The 15,196-nt window shown below is 45.1% G+C and overlaps 1 protein-coding gene across 3 annotated transcripts in view; it reads left to right on the top strand.

Moving 5' to 3' along the window:
- Nucleotides 1-858: 858 nt before the first annotated feature.
- The window catches only part of LOC133967352 (neuropilin-2-like), an 87,472-nt gene continuing 73,134 nt past the window's right edge, over nucleotides 859-15,196 (top strand). For all 3 annotated transcript variants that reach the window (XM_062402764.1, XM_062402762.1, XM_062402763.1), the window contains exons 1-2: nucleotides 859-1,869; nucleotides 14,080-14,260. In XM_062402764.1, coding sequence (XP_062258748.1) covers nucleotides 1,797-1,869; nucleotides 14,080-14,260 — 254 coding nt within the window. In that variant the 5' untranslated portion in view covers nucleotides 859-1,796. The remainder of the gene's footprint in view (nucleotides 1,870-14,079; nucleotides 14,261-15,196) is intronic.

Raw genomic sequence — 15,196 nt, 5'->3', positions numbered from 1 at the left:
TGCAGGGAGGGAGTGGGCGGGCAAAAGGGAAAGTGAGTGGTTGTTTGTGTGTGTGCGTGTGTTTGTGTGCGTGTGTGTGTTTGTGTGTGTTTGTCTGTGAGTGTGTATCCACCCAGAAGCTCACTGCAATGATGGCTGCTCTGCATAACATGTAAATCTGTTATTTTAGCAAAAAATGGAGGTTCTAAAAACTTAATTTTCTAAGATTCTAATTGATTATTACTTATTATCATCCTTTCAGTTGAGATGAACACACAAACGCACACGTATTCACCTACACAAACTCAATTACATAAACACTCACACAAACACACACACACAGGGTTCCAGTAGTAAATCTGCACCAGGCCCCTTTTAAAGCTCCCAGCGTATCTCTCTCTCTCGCTCTCTCTCTCTCTCTCTCTTTCTCTCTCTCTCTCTCTCTCTCTCTCTCTCTCTCTCTCTCTCTCTCTCTCTCTCTCACCTCCCTCTGTTCTCTCCACTATCAGAGAGGGGAAAGGATAAATGCAGGAATAAAAGGAGAGAGAGTTGGTAAGGGAATAAATGAGGGAGGGAGAGCCAAGCAGGGAGACATTTGGTAAAAAATCAAAGAAAGGGAGTGAGTGGGGAAAGAGATGTAGATGTGGTAGGAGAGGGTGAGGCAAATAAAGAGAGAGAGAGAGAGAGAGAGAGAGAGAGAGAGAGAAACTAGGGTTAGTGAAACCGCTCTCTAATCAGTGAGGGGCTATATGGAGGCGGGCAGAGGTGCCTACTGTAATCCGATACACGTGCGCGCGCGGCGTGCATGCGCTCCGAGACAGGGGACTGAGTGAGCGGTCCAATACTCTGCCACTAACCAGCGGAGATCGGAGAGGAAGGAGCGGGGAGCGCACTGCCGGAGCTGCTGGTAGAGAGGGGGAGTGAGGGCGAGAGAGAGAGAGGGGAGAGAGACATTCGTTCAGCACAGAGAGAGAAAGAGAGAGAGAGAGAGAAGGAGGGGGGGAGACATAGACGCGTGTTGGAGCAGAGGAGAGCTCAGTTTGGATGAGGAGCAGAGCGGAGAGGCTGCACATTCATTTTCTCCCGATCAGCTTTTACGCACGCACACCGGTGCTGCTGCCGCCTCCTCCGGGACACCTCCGCCTGCGTCCCTGGCGCAAGAGACGGACATTATCCCCACAGGGCAGTCGATGGGACGACATTTTGCGTTTATTTTAATCACAGGTGCTTTTACCAAGTAGACGCGGAATTTGGAGATTGAGCCACAGGAGAAGATCTGGGAATATCGAAACAAACAGGGAAAGAGGCGTGGGACATTTTCTTTCCTCCTTTATTTGCCAAAACTTAGTTTTTCTTCTGATGGTTCCCGGTGACTCCAACAAGTAATTTTTTTTTTTACTTTGTTTGAATTTTGTCATTTCCCTCTCAGCCGTGTCAGGTCTGTGTCCCCACGCGCGTCTTGCCTGAGACACGGACCCGGTGCTGTCGGCTGTGAGCACCGACATGGATTTCGCGACTTTAAAAACGTGTTTACCGGACGAGCTGCGCTGACCTCAGGCCAGTTTCCTCGACAGAAGACGCGGTGCCAAACACACGGACACAGCCTAAACGAGCATTACAGTTTCATCCACTTTGATATTGTTGGAGAGGAGAATCCACGCATTCGTGGAGGAGTTTGGGCACCGGTTGTGTTGCGCACTAGAGAAATAGAAAACTGTGGGAAAGGGAGACTGTTGGTTCACAAACTTCTCACATATTAAAACCATAGAAGAAGATACGAAGTGACTTTTTCTTTCCCACACGTCAGAGGAGAGAAGATGGATTTACTCATATGGCTCTGTGGATGTTTACTGGCTTTTCTTTCGCCTTCAGTCAGAGCAGAAGAAGGAGGTAGGTTTTGACACTTTCCCCGCATGCCCGCCTTAATCCGTGTGACTTGTAGGTGCTAAACGGGAGTTAAACCCGCTCCTTTCCCCAAAAGACAGACACCTCTCACACTCACAGCACCACTTCCAGCCTGGAAGACTCAGCAGAGACGTTTGTTTCCTAGAAGATAATCTAGTTCCCCCTCCAACCAAAATGCATAATGAGCGTAAAAATGACATCCTTGAGAAATAACCATTACAAATGTTCTTATTACATCCGCTACTCTAACATATATTTCCCTTTTAAATTATACAATGTTAAATAATGAACGTAGGGACACTATTATTGTAGCTCCAGGAGAATCTGGAGGGACACCTCATCTCGCTCGATTGGCGTTAACACCAGAGGTGACGAAGTAAAAATAGAAAAAAGTAATAAACTTCTAATGATCGAACTAAATCCTTTAATTGTCCCACCACAGCGAGATTTAATGTATTTGGTGTCACATGTTTCTTTACGATCAAACTTTCTAACAGTGCGATATTTAAGAATCAAGTGTCAGTGTCCCACCCTGCTGCTGCTGGCGTCAGGAAACATCTTTATCATAATCTGTGGATTTTAATCTGCAGCTTGATCAACGACTGATCTCCGGAGAGCTGTTCAATAATGAGAAATCACTATAATGCTCCTGTTATATTCCTACCGAGGGACTAACTACCGCTGTCAGCTGGTGCGTAAGGTTCAGACTCGGGAGTTCGTATCTGACCTCATCGCGCTTGTTTAATCTCAATATGTGTCACTTTATGATTAACTCCCATTCCAGAGTTTTTATTGAAAAGCCTGGCAGCTACTCGTATTTGGTCATGAGGGGCTTGTGGGTCAGTGCGCAGAGCTGGCGGCGGGGAATCGGACCGAGTCCCCGGCTACCGGAGGCTGCAGCGGCTCTCCAGCCTCACCGAGGTCCGATTCCAGCGGCTGCTTGCGGAGGTCTGTCACTCCGCGAGTCCGCGTGAGCGATGCGGGGCAGGCTGTCCGGTGCATTACCACCTATCAGCGGTCCACCTCCGCGCACATGATGTGAGAAACGATCCGCGCTTTGCACTCTATTAACAGTGGCACGACAAAAACGGCAAACGCTCGTCGCTCACCGGATCCAATGCGTCTCCGTGCGTATCCAAACAATCTTTACGCGCAAGGAGGACACTGCTCGAGCTTCATCCGCGCAGCACAGACGCGTTTTTAGTTCGTTCTGTTAAACACTCATGTCTGTGGGCATCCTTACTTCAATTCACTGTTCTGTTACAGGTGGGTATTTATAGGGAACTTTTCACAACCAATCCGATCTGAGAACGTGGACTAGTTTTAACCAAATTGTTAATAAATGACTAATTTTACAGTGGAAATCCCTTTTGGATGAACTTGGGTGACATCCGGATTCATTATAAGTAGTAATAATCTACTCAATCTCACTGCTACTGTTAGTTTTATCATAGAAAAGAGACTGAAGATTTGGCTAAACCCTTTTTTATTACTCCTCAAGGGCCACATTCTGCTCTGAGATACATGTGTGTGTGTGTAAAGGTGCAAAAGGAGGCGACTTGAAAAAGTGCATGTGTGTGGAGAAGCAGTTTTTTTTTGTATTGATGTAAGGCTTATTCTGGAGGTGAGCCGTGGGGCTTTTTGCAGATCTCATGACTTGGATTGAGTGGCCCGTCTGCCAAATGTTGTTTTGAGAGAGAGAGCGAGAGAGAGAGAGAGAGAGAGAGAGAGCGAGAGAAGGAGGGCAGAGTGGAGGCATACACTCTCTGCATCACATTTCACCTTGAATGTGAGAAGATATGAATCCATGGAGCAGATTGGTCTGTGTGGATATTTCCATGTCAACCCGAGACCTGGAAGTCAGAGCAGGCCCGTGTGAACAAAACCCTGTGGAGCCAGATACCACCTGTGAATGTGGAGGTTCTGATAACTGCTGCCTCTGTATATATCATGTATAGAGCCACTACTGAGCCTGGTAGCTTGTCATCTAATCAACAATGTAAAATGAGATTCTTACAATGCAGTGAAATTCACATTGGAAACAGTTTTGCGTGGTGAAACGACAAAGTGTTTAAATGTGGTTTCTGTTCCGTCTCCATTAGTCACCATTGTTTCTCGAGAACAATCTTAATTTAACCTCGAAAAGTATTTCCTCTTCTTATCGTGACATCACCAGTTCCATACAATAATCAAGTAAAGCTATTAGAAATGGGTTACGGTTCGACAACCTGTTGCAATGTTTTTTTTTACTTGACAAAACCAAAAAGATTAACCTTAACTTTACCAGTGGGGTGGGGGGGCCTCGATCAAGCTCTGGTCGACATCTCTCCCTGGTACACTGAGATCTACTGGAACACACACACACACACATGCAGACACACACGTGCTCAGCAGCAGGCTACACACAGGATTGAAGCTTCCTCAGCAGTAAACTTTTAGCAGATGCCTCCGCTTGGGTTGTCTCCGGAGAGACGAGCAAGGAAAGCATCGTCAGACGTAAAAAAAAGGAGGTGTATATATATATATAGCTAGAGACAGGAGGGAGGGATGGAAGCACAGTGGGGAGGAAGTGGAGGGGACAGGCGGAGGGAGAGCTGCAAAGAAGAAGAAGAAGAAGTGAAGCAAACGGAAGAGCGATTTCTCAGCCTCGCTGCTTGATCCTGTTTCTCCATTCTGTTTGATCACAGCTGTGCCTGGAAGGGAGATAAACGGACGTAATTGGCCACTCAAGACCAGCTGTCTGCCTCCATAGTGTCTCCTCTGAAATATGCAGCTTGATGAAAACAGGCTCACGATGCTCGCTGCAGTAGGAAGCCGGCAGTTGGATAAATTGCCCCACAGGTATACACCAAGGGCTGCTTCGAGAGACTGGTTTTTTATTCATGGCTCCCACCAGCCTGGTTTAGAAAGTCTGAAAGTGAAGGGAGGGAATTTCTATTTTGTATTTTGGGTTGAGAAAGTCACCGCCCACTCGTGACACAGGTTTCATCCACTCTGAACGTGCACTTCAGTTATTTGTGCTCCAGGTCATTGTCGTGCATTTAAAGACCTTTTTTTACAAACTTACAAGTGTGAGCGTGATTGGGTTTCTAATGAATTCGTTATTTTTCTGGCCTCAAGCTATTATAGGTACTGGGATGCCCCATGGGGGGGGGGTCAGCGCCTTGTAATAATTAAATGTTGCATTGGACCAGGTCATGATGGCATCAATAAAGCAAACCATCCATGTCCTTTGTTCACAAAAAGAAGAATATTGCCTCACCTCACTACATAATAAACCCACTCTAAAACAAATTGCACAACGTAATCACTTTGTGTCGGGAAAAGAAAAATCAATTATGAGCGTGAAATATTACAGACATTAAATCCTATAAAACATGCATTTAGCTGCGTTTCTTTCTGTCACTGTAATTTGGTGTTTCCATGTGTAATTGCTCAGTGCATATGGAGAAAGAGAAAGAGGGTAAAAATACAGCAGTAAATTAAAAGTCAAACAAACTGTAAAAAAGAGTGAGTGAGTGAATGTTCAATATTAGCAGCAGAGTATATGAGCGGCCTATAAAAAGAAAGGACAATTAGTGAGTCTGGAATCAGCTCAGTCTTGTATGTTTTTCTCTGCATTTCCCCATCATTTCATTCTAAGTTGTTTCAATTCCCATTTGCCCTCCTCTCTCTGATAATCGAGATAGGAAATGATAATCTAAAGTCTGTTTGTGATGCTTCCACGCGACCTGTGAACTCCCGTCCCGGCAGCCGGAGCACCGCGAGAAGCAACAAAAGCAATAAACAGAAGGAAAAATGGAGCAGAGGCGGAGGGCGAGAGGAGAAGAAACAATAAAAGATGGAGGGAGCAAAGAATCTTAAATGAGTTTTGGAGCCCAGAAGAAAGAAAGAGAGGAATGAAACAGAGAGAGAAGGAGGGAGGGCAAGGGTGGAGTAAGAGGAGAGCAGCAGAGTGTGAATGAGCAGTTGAGTGGAGCCACCTGCAGTAGAGCAACCCAGTCGTGTTGCTCTGCTCTATCAGGCTCTGGAGGTCCTCTGGATCAAGTGTAGTTTATTATCAACACACACACACTGGTTTTATACGTCACCATTTTGGAAACATGGTGCAGTTCTCCACAAAGTGTCCCTCAAAATATAAACTCTCCATCTCAAATGAAAACAGTCTTCTCTTACTGTCCCTGATTAGACGGAGATCTCTGTGCAGGAGACAGACGAGTGAGTGTGAGTCTGACAGGCGACACGCCGCCGCCGCCGCAGACTTTCCACACAACTGATTTCTTTTTAATCATCTCGCAGGCAGCAGGTGTTTTCCGGCAGGTTTCTCATGATTGAGGCTCGTTCTCTTTTTTTTTTTTATCTTGTGATTCAGACGGCTGACATCTTCTTCTCTTTACCTTTTTCTTAAAGCACATCTGAATAGAGGGATAATCCAGGAAAATCCAGATTTGATTAGCTATGCAACCTTAAAAAAACAAGGGAATAAATAAATAAATAAATTTGTGCATCAAATGAGAGGACATTGTTTGTTTTTTCAATTAGAACAGTAATGGTGGCCTAACAGCGGGGCCGGTCCACTGATATCAACAACCTACATTAGACAATTAACTCTCTCTCTCTCTCTCTCTCTCTCTCTCTCTCTCTCTCTCTCTCTCTCTCTCTCTCTCTCTCTCTCTCTCTCTCTCTCTCTCTCTCCCCCTCCCCTTCCTTCTCTCGATGTCTCTTACTCGTCTGGTAAAAGGACAATTAGTGGGTCCAGCAGGATGTTCTAATTACAGTTATCATGTCATTAGTAAACTGCTAGTATTCTAGTGTCTTCACTGCCCATTGGTAATGACTGGAGTAATTAGGGAGGATGGGGAGATGTGAGGTGTGTGTGTATGTGTGTGTGTGTGTGTGTGTGTGTGAGAGAGAGAGAGCGAGCAGAACAAACGTCCTCAGAGGAAAGGGGAGATCGTGGAAATCCTTTGAATGAGACTATTTGCCTGTCCACACTTCTCTTAAAACCTGTGTGTGTGTGTGTGTGTGTGTGTGTGTGTGTGTGTGTCTGTACCAGCTAAGCCTTCTGTGTCCTCTGTGGTCCCTCCAGAGCAGTGCCGTGCGAGGCCACACGTTGTTTTCCCTTTTCTCTCTCTCTCTCCCTTCACGCCGAATCACCCTGTTGTTCCTCTCTCTTCATGGCGCCTCACCTCTCCTTTATTGGCGCACTCTGTCTCTTTCTCCACACCTCCCCGTGTCAGTGTTTTCCCTCGCTCCGATTAAGAAACCCCGCTCACCTTCTTCTTGGTCTCACTTTCGCGGCGGTGGGAAATCTCCTTTACTGTTTCACTGCCCTTGTTGTTGTTGTTGTGTTTTCTCGCCCCCGACTCTGTCAATCTATGTTTCCCTCAATCCTGGCTTTCCCAGGCTGACAGAGAATAAAGCTCAATTTATGGAAGTCTAGACAAAAAGACGAATAACTTGCTTTGTGTCTTTAGAACCTTTCTTTCTTTAGAATTGATTGTGACAGTTTTATCCCTGCTTTACAATTATTGCATTCAACATCAATTTTTTTTAGGGGTTCAGTATCTTGCCTAAGAAGACTTTGACATGCAGATGGGGAAGAATGGGATTTGAACCGCCAACTTTCATGTTGGAGGATGACCACTCTACCCTTAGGCCACACTGCTTCTAGGGCATCACATTAGAACTCCTACATATGTTGTTCCAGAGAGAATGGACACACCAGATATTATGATGTTATACTTTTGAAGACTTGTTGAATGTGACAGAGAAACAAACTTGACTTTGAGGCTGTTGGTTGAGAGGATATTGTTTTAATGTACTTTGTAAGAAATCTTTATGGGTCTGATATTAATGAGCACGTTCATTTGGTGCAGATCCAGAATTACAATCTGGATCTAGTGAATTTAAAAGTGGTTTCCTAAGGGAACCGCTGGCGGAGGTATTGGAAGAGCTGAGTTCCACTTTAACCTGAGACTCTTTCTCTCTAGTCATTTCCGAACATCATTCTTTACCTCCTTTCCTTTACACTCTGTTGCTCGTCCTCTCTCTCACACACACACACACACTGTTCTGCTTCAGTTATCTTTTCAGTTGATCCACTGCCGCTCTCTCTGTCAAGGATCTTTCCTTTCTCTCTCCACCTTCCTGCACTCCGTCCCATTATCTCTCTCTCCTTTCTAAATCTCCGCAGGTCACCTCGGGTCTCTGCTCTGGAGCGGAGCAGCTTGCTCTCTTGTCAGTTCTTTTTTCTGTATCACACACTCATCCTTTATTTCAGTCCTCATCTCTCTGCTCTCCAGTTTCCCATCTTTCTTTGTGTTTCTCCGAGCCTTTGTAGTCCTCCGCCATCCCTCTTTTCTCTCTTTTAACGCACACTCCAACAAACACACACCGTTCTCTCTGTAATTTTCCACTGTGGCTTAATGCAGGTCACCTGGAGAAAAGCACAACCCCACCTGTTTGTGTGTGTGCGTGTCTCTCTGTGTGTGTGTGTGAGTTGTATTTTTTGTCCAGTGAGCTGTTCTGAGCTGCTGACTTTCTCTTTTCAGATGATGAGAGACAGATGTTCTGGCGTTGCTCGCTCCCCTTTCGCCCCGCTCTGCCTCCTTCTCCCTTTCTCTCTCTCCCTCTTTCTGTCCATTCCTGAGGGTTGTCGGGTCTCGGTGACTAAAGCGCTCCTTGGTTCTGATCCAAAGAGGACATCTCGGGCTGTTATTTTCAGTGTTTTCTCGGAGTCAAACAAAAGCATTTTAAACTCTAGATGTGTGTGTATTTCCTCCGTTTAAGGTGACGGTGCCTGAAGCTTCTTGTGAGTGCTTCGAGATGCCGGAGCCAAAAAACCATCCTCCTGCAAAACCACCGCAAATTGTAAATATGCGGTGGAGAATTAGCATTAATTTCCCCCTCGGGCTTTGATGCAGATGTTCAGAGTCTATTGATTGGACTGTTGGATTCGGGGACCTGTTTCCTACGAGGTCAAAATGATGTGACTCACTCTGCCGTTTTGAGTATTGAGACCAGTGTTGGTGGATAATGAGCTCTCTGGTTAGCTGGTCAGCTTCCTCACTCTCACACAGGAGCACTAAACGCACCAATGCTCTTCTTACTGGCCCACGCCGATTGAAATGAGCAAGGGTTATGCAAAGTTCCCCCGGATGAGGAAATCGATCAGGATTTAAGAGACAAGTCAGAGTCGGATGGAAAATGAATATGTAAGATAGCTTAGACACAAGGTCAGAGAATTTGCATCTGGGTCTAACAAACAAGGATAGTTCCATTTTGCAAAGCAGCTCCATGCGGAAGAGGTGTAACACTTGTACACGTTTTGATTTCCACCGTATGGGTTGGTTTTGTGTGTGTCTGTGTTGAGGTATGTGCATGTGGGGGGGGGGAAAGTTGCTGAATAGGTGTTATCAGAAGGCAACACCGAACGTGGCGGAGAGACATAAATAATGCAGCGACCGGTCTCATATCCCTGCTTGACTGCTTAGCATCGTTTACTGCTGCTTATCCTGGGTGTGTGTCTCTATGTGGGCATGTGTGTGTGTGTGTGTGTGTGGTCTGAACCCATTGATGCCTCAGCCAGAGGGGGTAAGCGCTGTTCAGCAGTTTGTGTTTGTGCATTTTGTTGTGAATATGTGGTCTAAATACAACCTCTCCCTGAAGATCACACACGCTGATGTGGTTGAGGGAGAAGCTGCGTTGTGTGAAGTCCGGGGTCAAGAGCAGGGAAGGGTTGTCGTCACTGAGCGACACACAAACAGAGACGCAGTAAAGACAATTGTGGTGTTTTAGATGTGTTGTTCTTTTGTTTCATCTCGTGAAAAGTACAAGCTCACTGATTTAAACACAGTCTGTGGTGGAGGGAAGAAAGAACCTCAGCTGAGCCTGGGTATTGTGATTCGGAACTTGAGTCATTCCATGTTATGTTGTTCATACCTATCTTTTATCAAAAGCACCTTTCTTATGCTTTTGAGATACTTTTGGACACTTTGGCTTTTACTGATAGGACAGAATGTAGGTTTACATTTACTACATTTACAACTAAAAGTTCTACTACTGTAGAAGTTATAGTTGTAAGTGTACTTTAACATTGTAGTGCTTCTGCTTTAACTTGAGTACGTGGTCTGAATAATTAAGGTAGGCGGCCACCTACCTATGCAGCTGCTTGAAGCAGGGAATCGTACAACTAGACTAAAGTTAACTCCTCAGATCATATTTTTATAGCTTTTGTCATAATGTAAAGCAGTTGTGAGGACATTTTACTCAAAGTTGATAACTTTAATGCAACATTGCTAAAAAGAATAAGATCAAATGGGGTAAATTATCCTTAAAGGCTTGAGGCAACTGCTACACCTTTATTCTCTCCTTCCTCCTCTTCTCTCAACCCTGCAGTCATCTTCTTTCAGGCCGCTTCAGTTCAGCTTCTTTCCCTCTCTGTCTCTCTTAAGTTTACCTGTTTGATAATTCTTGACATGAATTCAGGCATTTTCCCAACTCAGCATCTCCACTGTTCTCCAACTCGCCCCCTGCTCTTTCTACGCAGCGTTCAGGTCAGGCAGCCGGAGAGTGGAATACAAATGAGCAGCTATAGATTCACTTTTGGATGGATGTTACGTTCAGACAGTTTCTTGGTTTCAGATATAAAGATAGCAGTTAGCTCTTCTACCCAAAAGAAAAACGTTTGGTTTAGTTATTTAAAATAACTAATAATCTGCACCTCAGCATCATATTATTGTGTGTATACATCTATAATTGTGTGTATGTGCACCGATTGAACAAACAATGTCACAATGATGAGTCTAGAGATTAATGAACCCTTGAAGCTGAATAGACACAATACTCCCCCCCCCCCCCCCCACACACACACACAGCATCTGCCTCTCTGTCACACCGACCATATTCATTTGACGCTTGGAGGTGCTGTTGTCATCGGCTGCACGCCAGAGGTGAGAGGAGAGGAGGAGGAGGAAGAGAAGAAGAAGATGAGGGGGAGTCTGCAAAAATAAGAAAAGGGGAAGAAAAGACAAGAGTGATACCTACCCAGACCTACTCATGTATAAAGTTGAAGAGCGATAATAGATAAATGGACAATCATGTTGAATGTAGTCTCAAAAAGAGAGTTGTATCTTGTTTGTTATAATCCAGCCACTGTATATCTGCCAGTTGGCTGTTTGAGTCAGATATAGGCAGAAGTAAAGGAAAGAGTTAAGTAGATAAAGAAAAACCAACCTCCACAGCCTATACCAGAGTCCTGTGCAGGGACTGAATCTTATAAAATCATGTTTTGGCTCTTATGGTTCTCATCCCACCCCGATAACAACCAAGCTGCAGAGCATTGAGTTATTAGTTAGTTCGATCTATCGAACGATCTCTCGTTTCTCCCCCCTTTACGCCTCCTCTCTGCATATCCCAGATTTCTCCGTCGGATACAGTTTGCAAAGCGCTGTGCTAAAAGTGGTGTTTGGCTGATGCTGCTGTGAGATTCCAGAGTGGTTAAGCACTAATCCAGGTGGTGCTGAGATGAAATGCGTCTGGCCGGGTTACATAGGCCCTGTAACTCTATTCCTGTATGACTGAATGTCACCAAGGAGATTGGAAACAGATAGGAGGAGGACTAGTTGGCTCACAGCATGGGGGGGTGGAGACAGATGGAGATAGAGAGATAGAGATATAGAGAGAGATAAATAGAGAGATATAGAGGGGTGATCACTAATTGTTTGCAGACGGGTTGAGGTAGATAACAAGTAAAGCTGACCCGGTGTCTGACTGACCCACACTCCCCTCTTCTCCAGCCGACTCTGGAGTGCATGAGTATCAATCAGTCCACGTGCACGCGTACAGTAGCTGCAGCCACGACGCAACACAATGTGATCGTCAGCGTTTCCTTGTGTATTTGTTTGTCTATTTGAATTTATTGCGAACACTGCGTCTGGTAAAGTGTTTATGCCGTGCGTGCATGAGTGTGTGTGTGTTAATGTTGAATGTGTACAGTGACTCCTTTAGGAGGATAGGTTTACAGTAGCCGCTCTATTAATAACATTCAAACATGTTGTATTCTGCTGAGTAGTTTGACTTGGCTATGTCACCCCACTCAGCACAGTGGCAATAAATAATAAATACGCTGGTGTTTTTTTTGATCAGGTCGGTGTTTGTAGAGGCGCACTGAGTCTGAACTGACACAGGAATGATTGTTCGAATGCAGAACAAATGAAACAAAACGCTGTGAATTGAGTGACAACAGGCAGGAGAGGTCACTGAAAGGTCTGACGAGATGAATCATGGCCTTCCCAGTCACCATACCTCAAACCAGTTCAACGTTAAAGTGAGATCTGGGCGGATACCAGTTGGACAGCTCTTTCCTCCACCACCAACGTTTGGTTTTGATCTCTCCAGTAGATTTTCAGAGAATTGTAGAATCAATACCGAGGTGAACTGAAACTGGTTTTGGCAGCTCACTGGGACCCGGCTCCTCACAGAGATGTCTTCTTACCTTGTTGTGTGTTTCATCCTCTTTCTCTGCTTCCCCAGCGAGCAGCAGACAAACATGCTGCTTTTATTAGAGTGACCATCATGTCCGCCTGCGTGACTCTATATAAAGATGGACGACATGACTGCTCCTTAAAGGTGAAGCCAAAGTGTCTCTTGATGCCCCCTGACGTCTGAAGTAGAAGTCATTAACCCCTTGGGGTTGGATGGGACATTGACATCCCATCTGTCATGTTGGGTATTTCTTATCATAATGATGTTGGTTCTAGTGCTCTTTTGGAAAGTTTGGTTTCAATTAGTGATTTGATGTTTTAAAAACAGGGTGAGATGTCATGATTGACCCATGATTGGTCAAACAGTGGACACTGGTACCAGAGGTTCCTCCCCCACTGCTGTGCACACTGCCTGCTTTCCTATCTTGGATATTTTGGTGCCAGATGTACTGATGTAATCACTGTACCATGCAGACATATCCCCCTGGATATTGTAGTTCTTTCAAAAGTACATTTCAAATAAGTAATTTGTCTACAAGTGCTGAAGGACCAGACATTATATCTTCCAACGTGTTATTTTGTTGATGTTAAATGAGCAAAGTGAAAACCAGTCTCCTCCAGCAGATAGAGGCTGGTGCCTTTATGTTAGAAGTGCTTGGCCTTAACAAAGACGGATGTCATCATATATCCACCAGTGTGGTTTAGGTTAAGGTTTTTTTCCCCCAGATCTTAAACAATGACAGAAGTTCAGCTCATGAAATCGGCTGGATAGTCAATCAAACCGAGCAGACAGCGTGGGGCACAATGGATGCCATAGATGTAATACAGTGGGGTTGTGTGTGTTGTGTCGGGGGGTGTCACAGATACATGTGAGTTACCCGTCCATGTGGGGCTACATCTGCAGCACTGAATGAGTGGCATTGTTGATGACACCACACAGATGTATGAGCTCTGACAAGTGGATCCGCTTGCAGACAGTAACGGTGGCATCTGGTCAGTGCTGTGTGTGTGTGTGTGTGTGTACGTGTGTGTGTGTGTGTGCGTCAGTCTCGGGTCAGAATGGAGTCATTGTACTTCATGATGTTACACTGACCTTGACTCCAAATGCACAGAGACATCTACACACTCACATCTTTGTTTCTCACTTCCTGTCTCTGCAAACACAACTCTTATCTGCATTTTATCTGCCCCCCCCCCCCGTGTCAAATCATGAATAATGAACACATATGTATTAGATTTGATTTTTAATGACTTCATAGAGCGCGTTGACGTCCACCTGGTCAGTCTCGATAAGAAAACAAACGTTGACCCCGTGGATGCTCACGACTTTTATCTGCTGCTGTGAGGGAAGTTATTATAGCTCCATGTTGATATTGGGGGCTTATCTGATTGGTCCTCCTTTTTTTCTGAGTTTTATTCTGCCGGAAAGTTTTCTCTTTGAATGGTCACTTCTTGCCCTTTAGACCCCCCCCCCCCCGCCTGATGTTCTCAACGTCTCCTGTCTCAGTTGTTCCTCATCACATTTTTTAAACACTAATCAATGACCTTATTCAGTTTGTGCATTTTATCACTTTACCCCTATTATGAAGATTTCCATATTTTACCCGAGGTGATGTCGTGGACAAAAGCAAAACAAAAACATGTTTGTGCGTCTGCTGAACTTTCTCAATCATCTAATAACCTCCTCCTTCTCTTTCCCCTCACGCAGCGTCTGAGCCGTGCGGCGGCTTCCTGGACGCCAGCGATGCCGGATACATCACCACACCTGGCTACCCGCTGGAGTACCCCCCCCACCAGAACTGCCGCTGGGTCATCACGGCCCCCGAGCCTTCGCAACGCATTGTCCTCAACTTCAACCCGCACTTTGAGATCGAGAAGCTGGACTGCAGGTAAGGAGACATGTGCTGGAATGCTATGGATCGATTTGAGATGGAAAGACAAGAGATGAATGGAAACAACACAGAAAAATAAAGTATGGATTAAAAGATGTGAAGTTGCTCGGAGGCTGGGTCGAGGAAGTGTTCTTTCACTTCGGTCTCTGCGGAGTTTCTGTCTCCACCAGCTTGTCTCTGCGTGTGTGAGAGTTGTTGGGTGCGTTTGGTGAACTTCAGCCCACTCTCCTCCTGTTTTTCTGGCTTCTGCTATCCCATAATAATCACTCTGGGACCTCCCTCGGTCCCTCGCCTCTAATTATCAACGTCTAATTACAACACACTTAATGTTGCGGGTTGGTTTTCACACTTCAAAACGAATTAAACACAGATTAGAGGATTTGTTGTCCAGCATTGTTTTTGGGTTGTTTGGCTTTTGTTGCATGGTGAGACTGAGAGAGCGGCAGGCGAGGAGGCAGACAGAACAAACACACAGCCACACTTAGGGAAGGTCACACAGGCAACAAGCTGTCAGAAAGTTTAGAACAACACACATCTTAATGATGCACAGCACCATTGAAAACATGGCGATATGATAAGAGAGGGATTTAAAGGAATATCAAAACAACACAAACTATTTAAAAAGAAAAGGATTAAATGCTAACAAATATATGATTAGAGGGATTATGGCGCATGTGCAATGGTTCCTGGCCCAGCTCACATAATCCCCTTTAAACCCAGACTCACAGGTTATGGGCTCAACGTTTAATAACAATAAGTCTGCTTTGATTTTCATTAGCTGCCAGACAGGAATCAAATTGTTGTAACCATGAAACACAGTTATTAGCCACCAGGATGCTTGAATTTGTCCTGTATACAGAGATTTGAAAAACCATATCCTGAATATGACCAATACCAGGATGAGCATCATAACTGGGATACTAGTGAACACTC

Source organism: Platichthys flesus, chromosome 13 (genome assembly GCF_949316205.1).
Source record: "Platichthys flesus chromosome 13, fPlaFle2.1, whole genome shotgun sequence".
Taxonomy (NCBI): domain Eukaryota; kingdom Metazoa; phylum Chordata; class Actinopteri; order Pleuronectiformes; family Pleuronectidae; genus Platichthys; species Platichthys flesus.
Note: the sequence above shows the minus strand (reverse complement) of the source record. Positions and strands in the feature narration are given on the sequence as shown.